The sequence below is a fragment of the Thalassophryne amazonica genome, chromosome 20 (genome assembly GCF_902500255.1).
Source record: "Thalassophryne amazonica chromosome 20, fThaAma1.1, whole genome shotgun sequence".
Classification (NCBI taxonomy): domain Eukaryota; kingdom Metazoa; phylum Chordata; class Actinopteri; order Batrachoidiformes; family Batrachoididae; genus Thalassophryne; species Thalassophryne amazonica.
The window spans coordinates 13,189,632-13,206,708 of record NC_047122.1 but is presented as its reverse complement, the minus strand read 5'-3'; the positions used below and the strand labels follow the sequence as shown (position 1 = coordinate 13,206,708).

Genomic DNA, 17,077 nt, shown 5'->3' with positions numbered 1-17,077 from the left:
AATAACAGAGTCAATTGATTTAAAATAAGATTTTGGAATATAAACTGGAATATTATGAAATAAGTAAAGGAATCTTGGCAAGGAGACCATTTTGATTGTATTTATCCGACCAATCAATGACAAAGGTAATGTTCTCCATTTTTCTATATTCTCTTTTAAAGAACTTAGTCTTTCATCAAAATTACGTTTAAAGAGAGATTTTGGATTTTTTGTAACAGTAATTCCTAAATATTTAACAGAATCTGATATTTTAAATTGAGTAGAAGCCACAAATAAAGGATCCAAGTCTACTGTAAGTATCATGAGTTCACTTTTCTGCCAATTTATGGTATATCCAGATACTGCTCCGGAACTATTTATTAAGTCTAATAATTTGGGTATAGAATGCTCAGGATCTGATATGAAAATAGCTATGTCATCAGCATAGAGCGATATTTTATGATCAATTCCACCAATTGTTATGGGTCTGATGTCTAGGTTTTCTCTGATGCTAATGGCCAGAGGCTCAATGGCCAAAGCAAATAATAAGGGTGAAAGTGGGCACCCCTGACGCGTACCTCTTTCCAATAAAAACACTTTTGATCTATCTTGATTAGTGATAACTGACGCAGCGGGGTGTAGATAAACTAATTGAACCTGTTATGTGTCGGACGCAGCTCGGAGAACCGACCAGCGTTTGAAGGACCCAGTATGAAATAAGCAGAGCACGGTACAAAGGCTAACTGAATTTAATACATAACAGTGAAAATATAATAACAAAAAGGTGCGGCCTGGCGTGGTGCGCTCCCAGCAGCGCTAACGGTCCGGAGCCAGAAGCTGTTTCGGACCCAAGGACCCCGCCGACACCCCCCAGGTGGCCGCAACAACCGAGTCTGTGAAAGAAGGAACCATTATGTGAGTCCACACTCTACACACAGAACACTTAAAGGTGTACAAACAGCAAACACTTCCTGGCTTGATTGCTGATCAGCTTCCAACCTGCGGGCATGGAACATCCAGTTCACAAAACTCCACCGCAGTGGAAGCTGATACATGACTAACAAACAGCTCAATACAATAAGGTGTGAGGGACACCACATTTACTGACTGTATAACTGTTAGTCACAAAATCTAACGTACCTCAGGAAGTGTGCTGACGAGCGTGAGACCTCACCCCCTCCTCTTTCACAGACTGTGCATCAAACCTGGACATTCTCAGCGTCCGCTGCTGGTGAGATGGCTCCCAAGACGACGATCTCACCCGTCTGGTCACAAGGTCGAGTCTCTGGCAAATACACACTGTGCACTCCAGTCTTAAATGCCAACATGCTCCAATCCATCCAGATGCACCTCAGCTGTGAGTCCTGACGAGTCGCAGGTGATCAGGGTGAGGTCCTGACAGCCTCAGCAACACAGCCACTCAGTCCCAAATGCACGCCACCTGGGAGGAAAACAAAAAGACAAACAAACCGGCAGCCAGGCCCCCCCCAGCCATATAACAGAACCCAGGAAACAAAAGATTCCCCCAGCCCAAATCTCTCAAGTACCCTAAACAGATATCCCCACTCCACCTGGTCAAATGCCTTTTCCGCATCCAAATATAAAATTGCTTGTTTTGACTTAGGTGGGTACTTATAATATGTAATATTTAAAACCCTTCTGGTATTAAAAAATGAATATCTATTAGGGATGAACCCAGTTTGATCCTTATGTACGAGATATTCTATACATAATTTTAATCTACTAGCAAGTATTTTAGTGAAAATCTTACAGTCCAAGTTGAGCATTGATATCGGACGGTAAGAGGCTAGATTAGTCTCATCTCTATCAGGCTTGAGTATAAGGGCTATATTTGCGTTATATAAAGTAGGAGGAAGTGCCCTTGTCTGCACAGAATGAGAGAACATTCTAAGCAGGAGTGGTGATATCTGTCCAGTGAATTTTTTATAAAATTCTGCCCCAAACCCATTGGGTCCGGGTGCCTTTGATGTAGAAAATGATTTTATGGAGTCAGAAACCTCCCCTATAGACAGTGGTTGGTTTAAAGCCTCACGCGAAACGTCATCCAGTTTTGGAATGGGAACATCCTGGGTCAAATTTCAACATTAAAGATGTGGTGCAGGCAGTTCTTTTCATGGTATTGTCTTCGAGATGCACCCGTGGACACTTGGTGAATATCTTATCTTGACACACAATGTAATCATCTGAAGAACTTGTCAGTCCCAATCAGGTTTCTTTGTGGAGTTTTTGCATGTTTAAAAGTATGAAGATGTAGAGAACTTCATCAAGATCCTGAGGCTTCTCCACAATGACATGTCTGCCAAAGTTCTGGTAGATGGCACAGAAACGGAAGGCTTCAGTATTCAATCAGGACTAAAGCAGGGCTGTGAGCATCACTGACCAGTGACACTGGCACTCCAGCAGTTTCTGGTTCATTGCAGGCCCGACCCTTCATGGTTCCTGGGTTGTTTCTGAACAGCTAATTTCTTCTCATCTGAGGGTGACAGTTTGTGTCTTCTTCCAGACCTTGGCAAAGTGGTGACACATCCAACTGATTTGCACTTACATACAATTGTTTTAACAGATGATCTTGGATTCTGCAGTTATTTAAAAATGGCTCCAAGAGGCCTTCCCAACTTGTGTAAATCTACAGTTCTCCTTAGATTTTCACTGAGTAATGCTCAGTTCAGTGAGTATTCTCAAACACATCCTTTTTATGCTGGCCAAAGGAAGCTACAAGCTGTACTCAATTGTGATCACTCATGAGGAGTTAATAAGAATTTGTCAAGCCAAAAGACATTGTAGAACCTTCAGCACCTCTTTATAAAAGATTTAAGTGAATGTTTGTAGATATTTGAGCCTGTATGTTTAATTTTAACCATGTGTGCAAATCATTCATGATCTATGCTGTACAGTCATTCCATTGTGGCAAAAGAATACTTGAAATACATCATTCCCCAAAAACGGCAGAAGGAGTGTTTCCTTACCGCTGTCGCCTGTGTGCCTGCTCAGGGGGGTCGATAAGGTTAGATCGTACCTGGTGCTGTAAAAATAAACTGAATGGAATCAATAAAAATCCAAAATTACCGTGATATTCATGCCTGTTTCAACTTCTGACCACAACTACATATGAACTGTTTAAAATTTCACAGAGATCAGTCAAACATTGAGTCTGTGTCAGGATTCGGCCTATTCAGGGTCCTGGTCATGGTTTTATCATCTTGCCTTGCTTCTCTTTTTGAATATTCTGTTTGTGGTTTCTGCTTATTTTTTGCTTCTGTGTTTTATCATCTTGGTTATGCTCTGTTTATGATTAGTTTTGTTTAATTTATTTTCTGTGTATCACTCGGCTGCCATGTATTTACTTTTGTCTTAGTTCCTGTCCAGCCTGTAGTTTATTTTTTTCTTTATTGCTCATTGTATTGCATTTGTATTCTTTTACTCGTAGTCCCTTTAGTTACTTCAGTCTTAGTTTAGTTTTTGTTTATCACATTAATTGTATTATGCTTTAGTCACTGGTTTTGATTGGTATTTATCTTCAGTGTTTTCATCTGGTTATGTTCCTTTAGTTGCTTTCTCTGTTTATCATTTATTCCGTGTTGTCCTTAATTGTATTCTTTTGTCACTGGCTTAGTTCTGTGTCATTTATTTTATGGTCAGCTTGTAATCAGTAATGGCATTTACTTTCATACTATAATCTGTATCAGTTCTGTTCTAGTTGAGACTTTGCTTTTTATTTTCTTGTTGTATTTGTAGTATAGTCATTAGTTGTATTTGCCTTTATATTTTAGCCACATGGTGAGTTCTGTTCTTAGTTCAGTCTCTGCCTTTTATTTTCTGGGTCCTGACACATGAGCACACCAGTTTGTGGTTTCAGTTCTTTTTTTATCTCTGTTGGTTGTGGGCGTGTCACTGGCACTTAGTTGTTTTGTCTGTCACGCACACCTGTCTTGTCTGGCCACACCCCTTCCAGATGCTTCCCCACCACCTGCTTTACATCACGCCTTGATTTCTTCCTTTATATTTAACCCCTGACAGTCCCTCACTTCCCTGCCAGTTTGTTGATTTTGTATCTGATCCTTGCATCCAGTTTTCTGTCTAGTTTGCCTTGTACTTTTGACCTTGCTTTTTTTTTCTTGATCTCCGCCTTGCTGTGAACCTGATCACAGCTTGTGAACTGTTCTAAGAATCCGCCTCTCGTCTGCCTGTACCACTGCCCCGCTGACTGCCTTTTTGTGTACCGAACCATTAGCTGTTTTTTGATAAAGCCTTTTAATACCTCCACATCTCAGTCTGTGAGTCTGCATCATGTGTCCTACCACTTTCTGTGCCTCGCCACACCCAGTCATGACAGTCTGCAGTGATCTATCTTTGTGCCTTCATACACAAAAAAAATCTACTCCTTAAAACTGAAAAAAAAAAAAAAAATCACCAAATTTGTTCATCCAAATTCTCCTGTTCATCCAACAAAGCTGGATGCTGAGGGATTTTAATCCTGAGTATAGGTACGGGCTGGTGCACTGATTGCTAATCTAATTGCTAATTGTCTTTATGCTGATTGGAAATGTACTCTTTTGAAAGTTGGTGAGCTGATTAATGTAATATCAATTAACCACTTTGATTTGGATAGGTGGGTGGTTGGCTCTCATTGCGGTATTGTATCACTTCCTGTTCCGGAGCACAGCGGTGTTTTGCTGTATCTGTTAGCTGTTTAATCTGCGTAGTTAGATTGATCTAGTTAACTAGATAACGATTTGTTTCACAGTGTAATCTTTACGTGCCTCAACTAAAGCACTCCCTCTGCTGAATCACCTCTAAATTATTTACACATTATTCACTTTGTGTGTTTTTAGGAATCCGCTAGCTTAGCGCAGCTACTAGCTCTTAGCCGGTTTAGCATGGCGGCTTCTCCTGTCTCTCCAGCACTTTTCTGCTCTGGGTGTGAAATGTTTAGTTATTCCTCGGCCTCCTTTAGCAGTAATGGTACTTGTAATAAGTGTAGCTTATTCGTAGCTTTGGAAGCCAGGCTGGGTGAATTGGAGATTCGGCTCCGCACCTTGGAAAATCCTACAGCTAGCCAGGCCCCTGTAGTTGGTGCGGACCAAGGTAGCTTAACTGCCGTTAGCTGTCCCCCAGCAGATCCTGAGCAGCCGGGAAAGCAGGCCGGCTGGGTGACTGTGAGGAGGAAGCGTAGTCCTAAACAGAAGCCCCCTGTACACCACCAACCCGTTCACATCTCTAACCGTTTTTCCCCACTCGGCAACACACCCGCCGAGGATCAAACTCTGGTTATTGGCGACTCTGTTTTGAGAAATGTGAAGTTAGCGACACCAGCAACCATAGTCAAATGTCTTCCGGGGGCCAGAGCAGGCGACATTGAAGGAAATTTGAAACTGCTGGCTAAGGCTAAGCGTAAATTTGGTAAGATTGTAATTCACGTCAGCTGTAATGACACCCGGTCACTAAAATTAACATTGAATCGGTGTGTAAATTTGCAAAAACAATTTCGGACTCTGTAGTTTTCTCTGGGCCGCTCCCCAATCGGACTGGGAGTGACATGCTCGTAGCACAGGCCGAGAGGGGGAGGATTAGCAGCAATCTTCCACTCCAGCTTATTAATTAATCAAAAACCCAGACAGAGCTTTAATTCATTTGAAAGCTTGACTCTTAGTCTTGTCCATCCAAATTGGAAGATCCAAAAACCAGTTTTATTTGTTGTTATCTATAGTCCACCTGGTCATTAGTGTGAGTTTCTCTGTGAATTTTCAGACCTTTTGTCTGACTTAGTGCTTAGCTGAGATAAGATAATTATAGTGGGCGATTTTAACATCCACATAGATGCTGAGAATGACAGCCTCAACACTGCATTTAATCTATTATTAGACTCAATTGGCTTCGCTCAAAATGTAAATGAGTCCACCCACCACTTTAACCATACTTTAGATCTTGTTCTGACTTATGGTATGGAAATTGAAGACTTAACAGTATTCCCTGAAAACCCCCTTCTGTCTGATCATTTCTTAATAACATTTACATTTACTTTAATGGACTACCCAGCAGTGGGGAATAAGTTTCATTACAGTAGAAGTCTTTCGGAAAGCGCTGTAACTAGGTTTAAGGATATGATTCCTTCTTTATGTTCTCCAATGCCATATACCAACACAGTGCAGAGTAGCTACCTAAACTCTGTGAGTGAGATAGATTATCTCATCAATAGTTTTACATCCTCACTGAGCACAACTTTGGATGCTGAAGCTCCTCTGAAAAAGAGAGCCTTAAATCAGAAGTGTCTGACTCCATGGTATAACTCACAAACTCGCAGCTTAAAGCAGATAACCCGTAAGTTGGAGAGGAAATGGCGTCTCACTAATTAAGAAGATCTTCACTTAGCCTGGAAAAAGAGTCTGTTGCTCTATAAAAAAGCCCTCCGTAAAGCTAGGACATCTTACTACTCATCACTAATTGAAGAAAATAAGAACAACCCCAGGTTTCTTTTCAGCACTGTAGCCAGGCTGACAAAGAGTCAGAGCTCTATTGAGCTGAGTATTCCTTTAACTTTAACTAGTAATGACTTCATGACTTTCTTTGCTAATAAAATTTTAACTATTAGAGAAAAAATTACTCATAACCATCCCAAAGACATATCGTTATCTTTGGCTGTTTTCAGTAATGCTGGTATTTGGTTAGAGTCTTTCTCTCCGATATGTTCATTCCTAATCTTGTCCATTCTTGTCACTCGCAAAGAAAATCTCAACATCTTCAGCTCTGCCACCTCCAGCTCTGCCTCCTGTCTTTTTGTTAGTGCCACCGTCTCTAAGCCATACAACATTGCTGGTCTCACTACTGTCTTGTAAACTTTCCCCTTCACTCTTGCTGATATTCCTCGGTCACAAATCACTCCTGCCACCTTTCTCCACCCACTCCACCCTGCCTGCACTCGCTTCTTCACCTCTTTACTACACTCTCCATTACTTTGAACAGTTGACCCCAAATATTTAAACTCATCTACTTTCACCACTTCTACTCCTTGTAACTGCACTATTCCACTGGGCTCCCTCCCATTCACACACATGTACTCAGTCTTGCTTCTACTGACTTTCATTCCCCTTCTCTCCAAAGCATATCTCCACCTCTCCAGACTAGACTCAACTTGTTCTCTACTCTCACTACAGATCACAATGTCATCTGCAAACATCATAGTCCATGGGGACTCCTGTCTGTTCTCATCCGTCATCCTGTCCATCACCACTGCAAACAAGAAAGGACTCAGAGCTGATCCTTGGTGTAATCCCACCTCCACCTTGAATGAGTCTGTCATTCCGACTGCGCATCTCACCGCTGTCACACTATTCTTGTACATGTCCTGCACTACCCTAACATACTTCTTTGGCACCCCAGACTTCCTCATACAATACCACAGCTCTTCTCTTGGAACCCTGTCATAAGCTTTTTCTAAGTCCACAAACACACAATGTAACTCTTTCTGTCCTTCTCTGTACTTTTCCAACAGTATTCTCAGAGCAAACATTGCATCTGTAGTGCTCTTCCTCGGCATGAAACCATATTGCTGCTCACAGATCTTCACCTGTTTTCTAAGCCTAGCTTCTACTACTCTTTCTCATAACTTCATGCTGTGGCTGATCAGCTTTATGCCTCTGTAGTTACTGCAGCTCTGCACATCACCCTTGTTCTTGAAAATAGGAACAGCACACTTCGTCTCCACTCCTCAGGCGTCCTCTCACTTTCCAAGATTTTATTAAACAATCTTGTTAGAAACTCTACTGCCATCTCTCCTAGACATTTCCATGCCTCCACTGGAATGTCATCTGGACCAACTGCCTTTCCACTCCTCATCCTCTTCATAGCAGCCCTCACTTCTTCCTTACTAATCTCTTGTACTTCCTGATTTACTCTCACCACATCATCCAGCCTTTTCTCTCGCTCATTTTCTTTATTCATCAGCTCTTCAAAATATTCCCTCCACCTTCTCAGCACACACTCCTCACTTGTCAGCACATTACCATGTGCATCTTTTACCACCCTAACCTGCTGCACATCCTTTCCAGCTCTGTCCCTTTGTCTGGCCAATCGGTACAAGTCCTTTTCTCCTTCCTTACTATTCAACTTCTTGTACAGCTCGCAATATGCCTTTTCCTTTGCTTTTGCCACTTCTCTTTTCGCCTTACGCTGCATCTCCTTGTACTCCTTTGTACTTTCTTCATCTCTCCGACTATCCCAAAACTTTTTTGCCAACCTCTTTCTCCTTATGCTTTCCTGGACCTCTTCATTCCACCACCAAGTCTCCTTGTCTTTCTTCCACTGTCCAGATGTCATACCCAGTACTGTCCTAGCTGTCTCCCTCACTACATCTGCAGTACTTTTTCAGTTGTCCAAAATTGCTTCCCCTCCAACCAGTGCTTTTCTCACCTGCTTGCTAAATCTTACACAACAGTCTTCCTCCTTCAGCTTCCACCATCTAATCCTTTGTTGAGTTCTCACTCTCGTCTTCTTCTTTACCTCTAAAGTCATCCTACAAACAACCATCCTATGCTGTCTAACGACACTCTCCTGCCACCACCTTACACTCTCTGATTTCTTTTAGCTTGCATCTCCTATAAAGAATGTAGTCCACCTGTGTGCACCTTTCTCCACTCTTATATGTCATCCTGTGCTCCTCCCTTTTCTTAAAGTAGGTATTCACCACAGCCATTTCCATCCTTTTTGCAAAATCATCTACCATCTGTGCTTCCCCATTCCTATCCTTGATACCATATCTACCCATTACTTCCTCATCACCTCTGTTCCCTTCACCAACATGCCCATTGAAGTCCGCTCCTATCACCACTCCTTCACGCTTGGGCACACTCTCCACCACCTCATCTAACACACTCCAGAAATCTTCTTTCTCCTTCATCTTGAGCCTTTAACTATAACTAGTAATGACTTCATGACTTTCTTTGCTAATAAAATTTTAACTATTAGAGAAAAAATTACTCATAACCATCCCAAAGACATATCGTTATCTTTGGCTGCTTTCAGTAATGCTGGTATTTGGTTAGACTCTTTCTCTCCGATTGTTCTGTCTGAGTTAGTTTCATTAGTTACTTCCTCCAAACCATCAACATGTCTATTAGACCCCATTCCTACCAGACTGCTCAAGGAAGCCCTACCATTAATTAATGCTTCGATCTTAAATATGATCAATCTATTTTTATTAGTTGGCTATGTACCACAGGCTTTTAAGGTGGCAGTAATTAAACCATTACTTAAAAAGCCATCACTTGACCCAGCTATCTTAGCTAATTATAGGCCAATCTCCAACCTTCCTTTTCTCTCAAAGATTCTTGAAAGGGTAGTTGTAAGCAGAGGAATGGTCTATTTGAAGAGTTTCAGTCAGGTTTTAGAATTCATCATAGTACAGAAACAGCATTAGTGAAGGTTACAAATGATCTTCTTATGGCCTCAGACAGTGGACTCATCTCTGTGCTTGTTCTGTTAGACCTCAGTGCTGCTTTTGATACTGTTGACCATAAAATTTTATTACAGAGATTAGAGCATGCCATAGGTATTAAAGGCACTGCGCTGCGGTGGTTTGAATCATATTTATCTAATAGATTACAATTTGTTCATGTAAATGGGGAGTCTTCTTCACAGACTAAGGTTAATTATGGAGTTCCACAAGGTTCTGTGCTAGGACCAATTTTATTCACTTTATACATGCTTCCCTTAGGCAGTATTATTAGAAAGCATTGCTTAAATTTTCATTGTTACGCAGATGATACCCAGCTTTATCTATCCATGAAGCCAGAGGACACACACCAATTAGTTAAACTGCAGGAATGTGTTACAGACATAAAGACATGGATGACCTCTAATTTCCTGCTTTTAAATTCAGATAAAACTGAAGTTATTGTACTTGGCCCCACAAATCTTAGAAACATGGTGTCTAACCAGATTCTTACTCTGGATGGCATTACCCTGACCTCTAGTAATACTGTGAGAAATCTTGGAGTCATTTTTGATCAGGATATGTCCTTCAATGCGCATATTAAGCAAATATGTAGGACTGCTTTTTTGCATTTGGGCAATATCTCTAAAATTAGAAAGGTCTTGTCTCAGAGTGATGCTGAAAAACTAATTCATGCATTTATTTCCTCTAGGCTGGACTATTGTAATTCATTCTTATCAGGTTGTCCTAAAAGTTCCCTGAAAAGCCTTCAGTTAATTCAAAATGCTGCAGCTACAGTACTGACGGGGACTAGAAGGAGAGAGCATATTTCACCCATATCGGCCTCTCTTCATTGGCTTCCTGTTAATTCTAGAATAGAATTTAAAATTCTTCTTACTTATAAGGTTTGGATAATCAGGTCCCATCTTATCTTAGGGACCTCATAGTACCATATCACCCCAATAGAGTGCTTCGCTCTCAGACTGCAGGCTTACTTGTAGTTCCTAGGGTTTTTAAGAGAAGAATGGGAGGCAGAGCCTTCAGCTTTCAGGCTCCTCTCCTGTGGAACCAGTTCCCAATTTGGATCAGGGAGACAGACACCCTCTCTACTTTTAAGATTAGGCTTTTGACCGTTGGGGTTTTTCTATAATTATTGTATGGCTTTTGCCTTACAGTATAAAGCACCTTGGGGCAACTGTTTGTTGTGATTTGGCGCTATATAAATAAAATTGATTTGATTTGATTTGAAGACTGTCAGATGTAAGAACACAGTTGTGATTATTGGGTATTTACCAATCACATGAATAGTGAAGTTATACAAACCTTGCCACACAGTTACAGCAGACAGCAATCCAGAGAAATGCTTGAAAAAAATAGAGAGGATATCTCAAGAAACTGGCTGAATGTTGACTCTGGTCACATATGAACCTTTTGCTACAATTAGTATTTGTTCATTGAAAGAACGTTCTTACTCATTTTAACAATGAGGCATGTTGTCGTCCATATCTGTTCTAGACATAGGGCCCACTCCTGACAACAGATCTGCTCGTCCAGTCAGCGACCCCGTCATGACACCAGCATCTCCAGGAGAGATGGACTCATCCCCGCTGCTGCCCATGCTGTCTCACACCAAGCACTGTGGCAACTCCACACACAAGGCCCACCCACCCGTCTCTGCAGACAGGAAGTCAGACATGAACATGGGCGGTCAGTCAACTGAAGCCACTGTCCTGCACAGTCCCACACAACAGATGACTCCAAAAGTCAAGGTAGTCAATGAGTCCTCCACATACATCACTCCACTTAGGTGGAGGTGCACCTGCTGTACAGGTCTTTCTTTTTTCTTTTTTTTTTCTTTTTTTTGAGAGGTTGTGCAAAATTCGTTCTTTAGGGCCCCTTCACTCATAGCATCACTAAGTAGGAATCAGGGCGAAACAGCCGAAATGAGCGAACCACGAAAACATCGAGCTGACATCGGGAGGGACACACGGTCGGGCAGGCGTGAACTAGCCCACTGTGAAGGTTTTGTGCAGCAGGAGTGTTCATGCCTGTGTGAGTAGCTGGAGCGTGTGGAACATCATGCGCTGCTGTGGAGAAACAAAAAATAAAAATACATGCCACCTGTGGGATTCAAACCTGCAATTTACAAAAGCTGTGATTAACAGACGAAAACTTTACCACTGCGCTACCATCGCTGTCCTATAACAGTAGAGTAAAATGCCTAAAATCAACAAGGAGATAAAGGTATTGAATAAGGAGAAACTAGAGACGAAGAGGAAGTCTTTAACTACGGCTAAATAAAGCAGCATAACAACTGACAAAACGGCATTTGTTACGGCGTATTTTTGGTGATATGTTACTGAAAGTGGCATATTTGTCGCACTGTTGGCTTGTAGTGCGCTGGCTGCGGTCTCTGTGTTTTTAAGCTGACACGTGTGTACTGAGCTGTCATTTGCAGCTGTCAGTGAGTCTCTGGCCAGCGATAAGCTGAAAGGCAGCTCAATGTGCCGTGTGCGCTCTGGCTGGCCGCTCCCCATCTGTGCATACATATCAGCATGTCATGCAAGCGCGCGGGCCATATCCGGCCCTTTGGCTGACTCGGACCGGCCTAGAAAGACCTGGAAATTAAAGAATAAAATCAGGTTCTCCCCAGACAGTGGAACTGTGCCACACCGTTATACTGCCATGTAGTAGCGCTATAGTGTAGTGTCATCTCATGATGTTTTAGCAGGAGACAGTGGGAATCTAACGGCGCCAAACCTGCTTTTGCAGGAAATTTCATAAACAACTTCAGCTCTTTGTTTTATCCTGGACCTGTTTCCATCCAGAGGACACAAACCATGACAAAATGCAAGCGTTACACGAAGCCATATGATCAGAGGATGATCTCTGCATTTTTTGTTTCGTCTTGGGCCCACAGTCCACTCGATCAGCACTGTCTGCCGCGAGAAGAACTGTGCTGCAGCCTCAGTGAGCAGGGAGGCTTTTATGAAGAAAACAGCAGAACAGAATTTGAAATTATTCAGGTACCGAGACACACTTTGAGATTTTGGGGCTGGACAGTGACGTGGATTATTTCCATTCTTTTATGTTTTAAATGACGTCGCACTGAAATCAGAACATCTCCGAGTGTTTCCGACAGTGCTTCTTAGAGGAAAAACGTCTCAGCATGCACTTAAATGCTGCTAACGGTAAAAACGGAACCACAGATTAATTACAAAGTTTACATAACCTTTTTTAAGTGATAACTGTTAATTTTGATGCAGTCATGGTAAAAGCAGCTGCTTTCCACTGTGCAAAAACTTGGTGCACGTGCACATTGCGCGAGTGTAGTGCGTGCTGCTCCTTTACAGAACAGCCTCACGTCAAGACAGACACTCAAAGTAAAATAAAAATAAACCCCACCACCTCCACTGAGAAGAAGAAGAAAAAAAACCTGAACAGTCATCCACTTGTGATTTCCAAAATCCTCTCCACCAAACAAACAGCGTCTATGTGCACGCTCACAGCAGGGCTAAAATAGTGTCCTGCGACACAAACAGCAGCGTCACTGCACGTTGGAATTCAAAATCCGACACACTGAAAAAATTAAGAGTTTTGGGGTGAAGTTTCTCGCCTTCCGTCTTTCTGCAGCTTCTGTAAATCTGAACCTTTACTTTCGAATGGAAGTTCAGAAGCTTCGTTGTCGGACGAAGCAGTGTTTGTTTCACTGTCTGTCAGCCAGCGGGATGTTTCTGCTTTTCCTAAAATGTGCATGTAAAATGTACAAAGTAAAATGCAGACGTTTTCCAGAAATGCACCTGCTGACTTGGGGAGGAAAGCTGGACCTTTTGTTTTTCTATTTTTATTTTGTTTTTTGACAGTGTAGAGCGAAAATCTGAATAACAAGAACAAGGTGCGATTTTCACACTCTGAAGTGAATGCCCCCAGCCTGGTGATATTGTGACTTGGGAATTCAGACTTTTCAAATTGAAAATTATGCAGGGAAATGTGTTTTTAAAAAGTCTGGAATGTCCCACATTTTAAATTGTCTTTCTGTACATTCTTTTTGTCACCTTATCACATCTACACTCAACAAAAATATAAATGCAACACTTTTGGTTTTGCTCCCATTTTGTATGAGATGAACTCAAAGATCTAAAACTTTTTCCACATACACAATATCACCATTTCCCTCAGATATTGTTCACAAACCAGTCTAAATCTGTGATAGTGAGCATTTCTCCTTTGCTAAGATAATCCATCCCACCTCACAGGTGTGCCATATCAAGATGCTGATTAGACACCATGATTAGAGCACAGGTGTGCCTTAGACTGTCCACAATAAAAGGCCACTCTGAAAGGTGCAGTTTTGTTTTATTGGGGGGGGGATACCAGTCAGTATCTGGTGTGATCACCATTTGCCTCATGCAGTGCAACACATCTCCTTCGCATAGAGTTGATCAGGTTGTCAATTGTGGCCTGTGGAATGTTGGTCCATTCCTCTTCAATGGCTGTGCGAAGTTGCTGGATATTGGCAGGAACTGGTACACATTGCCGTATACGCCGGTCCAGAGCATCCCAAACATGCTCAATGGGTGACATGTCCGGTGAGTATGCAAGAACTGGGACATTTTCAGCTTCCAAGAATAGTGTACAGATCCTTGCAACATGGGGCCGTGGATTATCCTGCTGCAACATGAGGTGATGTTCTTGGATGTATGGCATAACAATGGGCCTCAGGATCTCGTCATGGTATCTCTGTGCATTCAAAATGCCATCAATAAAATGCACCTGTGTTCTTCGTCCATAACAGACGCCTGCCCATACCATAACCCCACCGCCACCATGGGCACTCGATCCACAACACTGACATCAGAAAACCGCTCACCCACATGATGCCACACACGCTGTCTGCCATCTGCCCTGGACAGTGTGAACCAGGATTCATCCGTGAAGAGAACACCTCTCCAGCATGCCAAACGCCAGCGAATGTGAGCATTTGCCCACTCAAGTCGGTTACGACGACGAACTGGAGTCAGGTCGAGACCCCGATGAGGACGACAAGCATGCAGATGAGCTTCCCTGAGACGGTTTCTGACAGTTTGTGCAGAAATTCTTTGGTTATGCAAACCGATTGTTTCAGCAGCTGTCCGAGTGGCTGGTCTCAGATGACCTTGGAGGTGAACATGCTGGATGTGGAGGTCCTGGGCTGGTGTGGTTACACGTGGTCTGCAGTTGTGAGGCTGGTTGGATGTACTGCCAAATTCTCTGAAACGCCTTTGGAGACGGCTTATGGCAGAGAAATGAACATTCAATACACGAGCAACAGCTCTGGTTGACATTCCTGCTGTCAGCATGCCAATTGCACGCTCCCTCAAATCTTGCGACATCTGTGGCATTGTGCTGTGTGATAAAACTGCACCTTTCAGATTCGCCTTTTATTGTGGGCAGTCTAAGGCACACCTGTGCACTAATCATGGTGTCTAATCAGCATCTTGATATGGCACACCTATGAGGTGGGATGGATTATCTCAGCAAAGGAGAAGTGCTCACTATCACAGATTTAGACTGGTTTGTGAACAATATTTGAGGGAAATGGTGATATTGCGTATGTAGAAAAAGTTTTAGATCTTTGAGTTCATCTCATACAAAATGGGAGCAAAACCAAAAGTGTTGCGTTTATATTTTTGTTGAGTGTAAATTCCACTTCACATATTGTAAATAAGATGCTCCTATCTTTTTTCAATTCCAATCATGTTTATATATATATATATATATATATATATATATATATATATATATATATATATATACTATTTCTACCTCATTTTCTTATATTATTGTACTGTTACAAGTGTTGTTACTATTGCTTATCCTTGCACACACTGTTTGATGCACATTTTCCTCTACTTGCACCCATCTTGTGTGTGTTTTTAAGAGGTGACGTAACATGTGAATTTCTCCTCTGTGAGATCAATAAAGTCTTATCTTAAGGTGCGTTTACACATAACCAAGACGCGTTACGTATGTCATTTTTCTGTCATTCATGACACATTCCTGACATTCGTAATGAGACTTAATGCATCTGAATATGTTTCTTAATAGTGCGTGTTGGTGCGTGATATTCTTGATATTCGTGGAGCATGTTTTTGCCTGTCAACGAATGTCACACACCACCCTCAATTCATCTCATCTCGTGGAGGTCACACCTGAGCGTATTGATCCGTCTTGATGAGTATTGATCCTTAATAGAACGTGACAACGTTCGTAGTGGTTCCTGTGATGGTTCTTGGAGCCCAAACTGTCACGCGTTATTGCAAAGTGACATGGAAACCGTCAAGTTTTGACACGACTTGTAACGCGGCGTCACATTTCACTGCGCGCGATGATGAATCAGTTTTCTGTCACGTGTGCACAATTAAACTTGGCTCCAAATGTTGTTCCACAGTTCCTGCTGAAACTCCTCAGGACACTCCTGCAGGTGTTCCCCCTGCTGTTGTAACTGATGAGTGGGAGAACGAGTCTGAGCAACCAGAGGAGCGAGAGGAGACTCACGTGCAGCCAGACATCTCTGCACCTCCTCCAGTCCGGTGGAGGAAAAAGCGCGCGCACAATTAAACCCTGCTGCACCGCATTCAATTTGATTGCTGATACCAAGTCGGCTAAAAGTCTAATTGCAGTGCTCTTCAGCACGCTCATGAAGGTGTTCCACCTGCTGCATGTGCCTAATGTTTGGGAAAATGCACGAGATGAGAGCCGCATGAAGCCACACATCTGGCTCTGGCCTCCTCCTCCTCTCTGCGCCACTCCATGGCACAGAGCCTAAATATGCATGCAGTCACAATGTTCTTCTGAAAAACTGGAGTGATCTGAATTCAGTTGGATGAATATGGGTGTGTGTGGAGACAGTTGACCTCGTTCACAACGTGACAGAACTTAATGATGCGCTGTTACGTGCAATAGTGCGCAACAACGCGGAACACTATTCTTGACCGTGCATAATGGTTCTTGATAATTCTCCAGCAACACGTGCCATTAATCGTAACGTGTGGTAACAGGTTGCAGCAGTTCCTGAGGACACCTGACGCCTCTGCCCCGAATAATCACATTCGTGATCAGCGGCCAAGAATGTGTACTTTGTGGTATTCGTGACTTGTCGTCGTTATGTGTAAACGCAGCATTAAATACGTTTATTGCACATTCGTGGCATACAGTGTATGAATGAAACACAAACATTTTAGATAAATGTAACTCATCGACAATTCAGCACAGAATCACACGAGAAACAGTACTAAAAGATTTAAATTTTTGTCTTAAGGCTTCTGGACACAAGGTCGGATAGGATCCTGAGTGGAAGTGTTGTGCGGTGATAGTTCCCAACAGCACCGCTATACTAAAAATTTCTAATCAGAACATCAGTTTGTCAAAACAGTGCTATTTACTGCTTTTTATTTAGGAATAAAATTATTATTGTACAGACTTAAGTTTAGCCTTTTGGCCTGGCCCTCCACAATATTTTCTGTTTCTCATTTGGCCCTTTGCAAAAAATTATTGCCCACCCCTGCATTAGAGGCAGCTCCGATTTTTCACGACTGGCATGCAAGAACACAAATCATTTAATATTTATCATCATTTAACCTTTGCACAACTTCGTTCCTGCAGCTGGCG

The 17,077-nt window shown here is 42.3% G+C and overlaps 1 protein-coding gene across 1 annotated transcript in view; it reads left to right on the top strand.

The window, feature by feature from the left end:
• Positions 1–17,077, top strand: part of epb41a (erythrocyte membrane protein band 4.1a) — a 349,346-nt gene that overhangs the window by 167,785 nt on the left and 164,484 nt on the right. Inside the window, exon 13 of the mRNA XM_034160644.1 lies at positions 10,943–11,196. Coding sequence (XP_034016535.1) covers positions 10,943–11,196 — 254 coding nt within the window. The remainder of the gene's footprint in view (positions 1–10,942; positions 11,197–17,077) is intronic.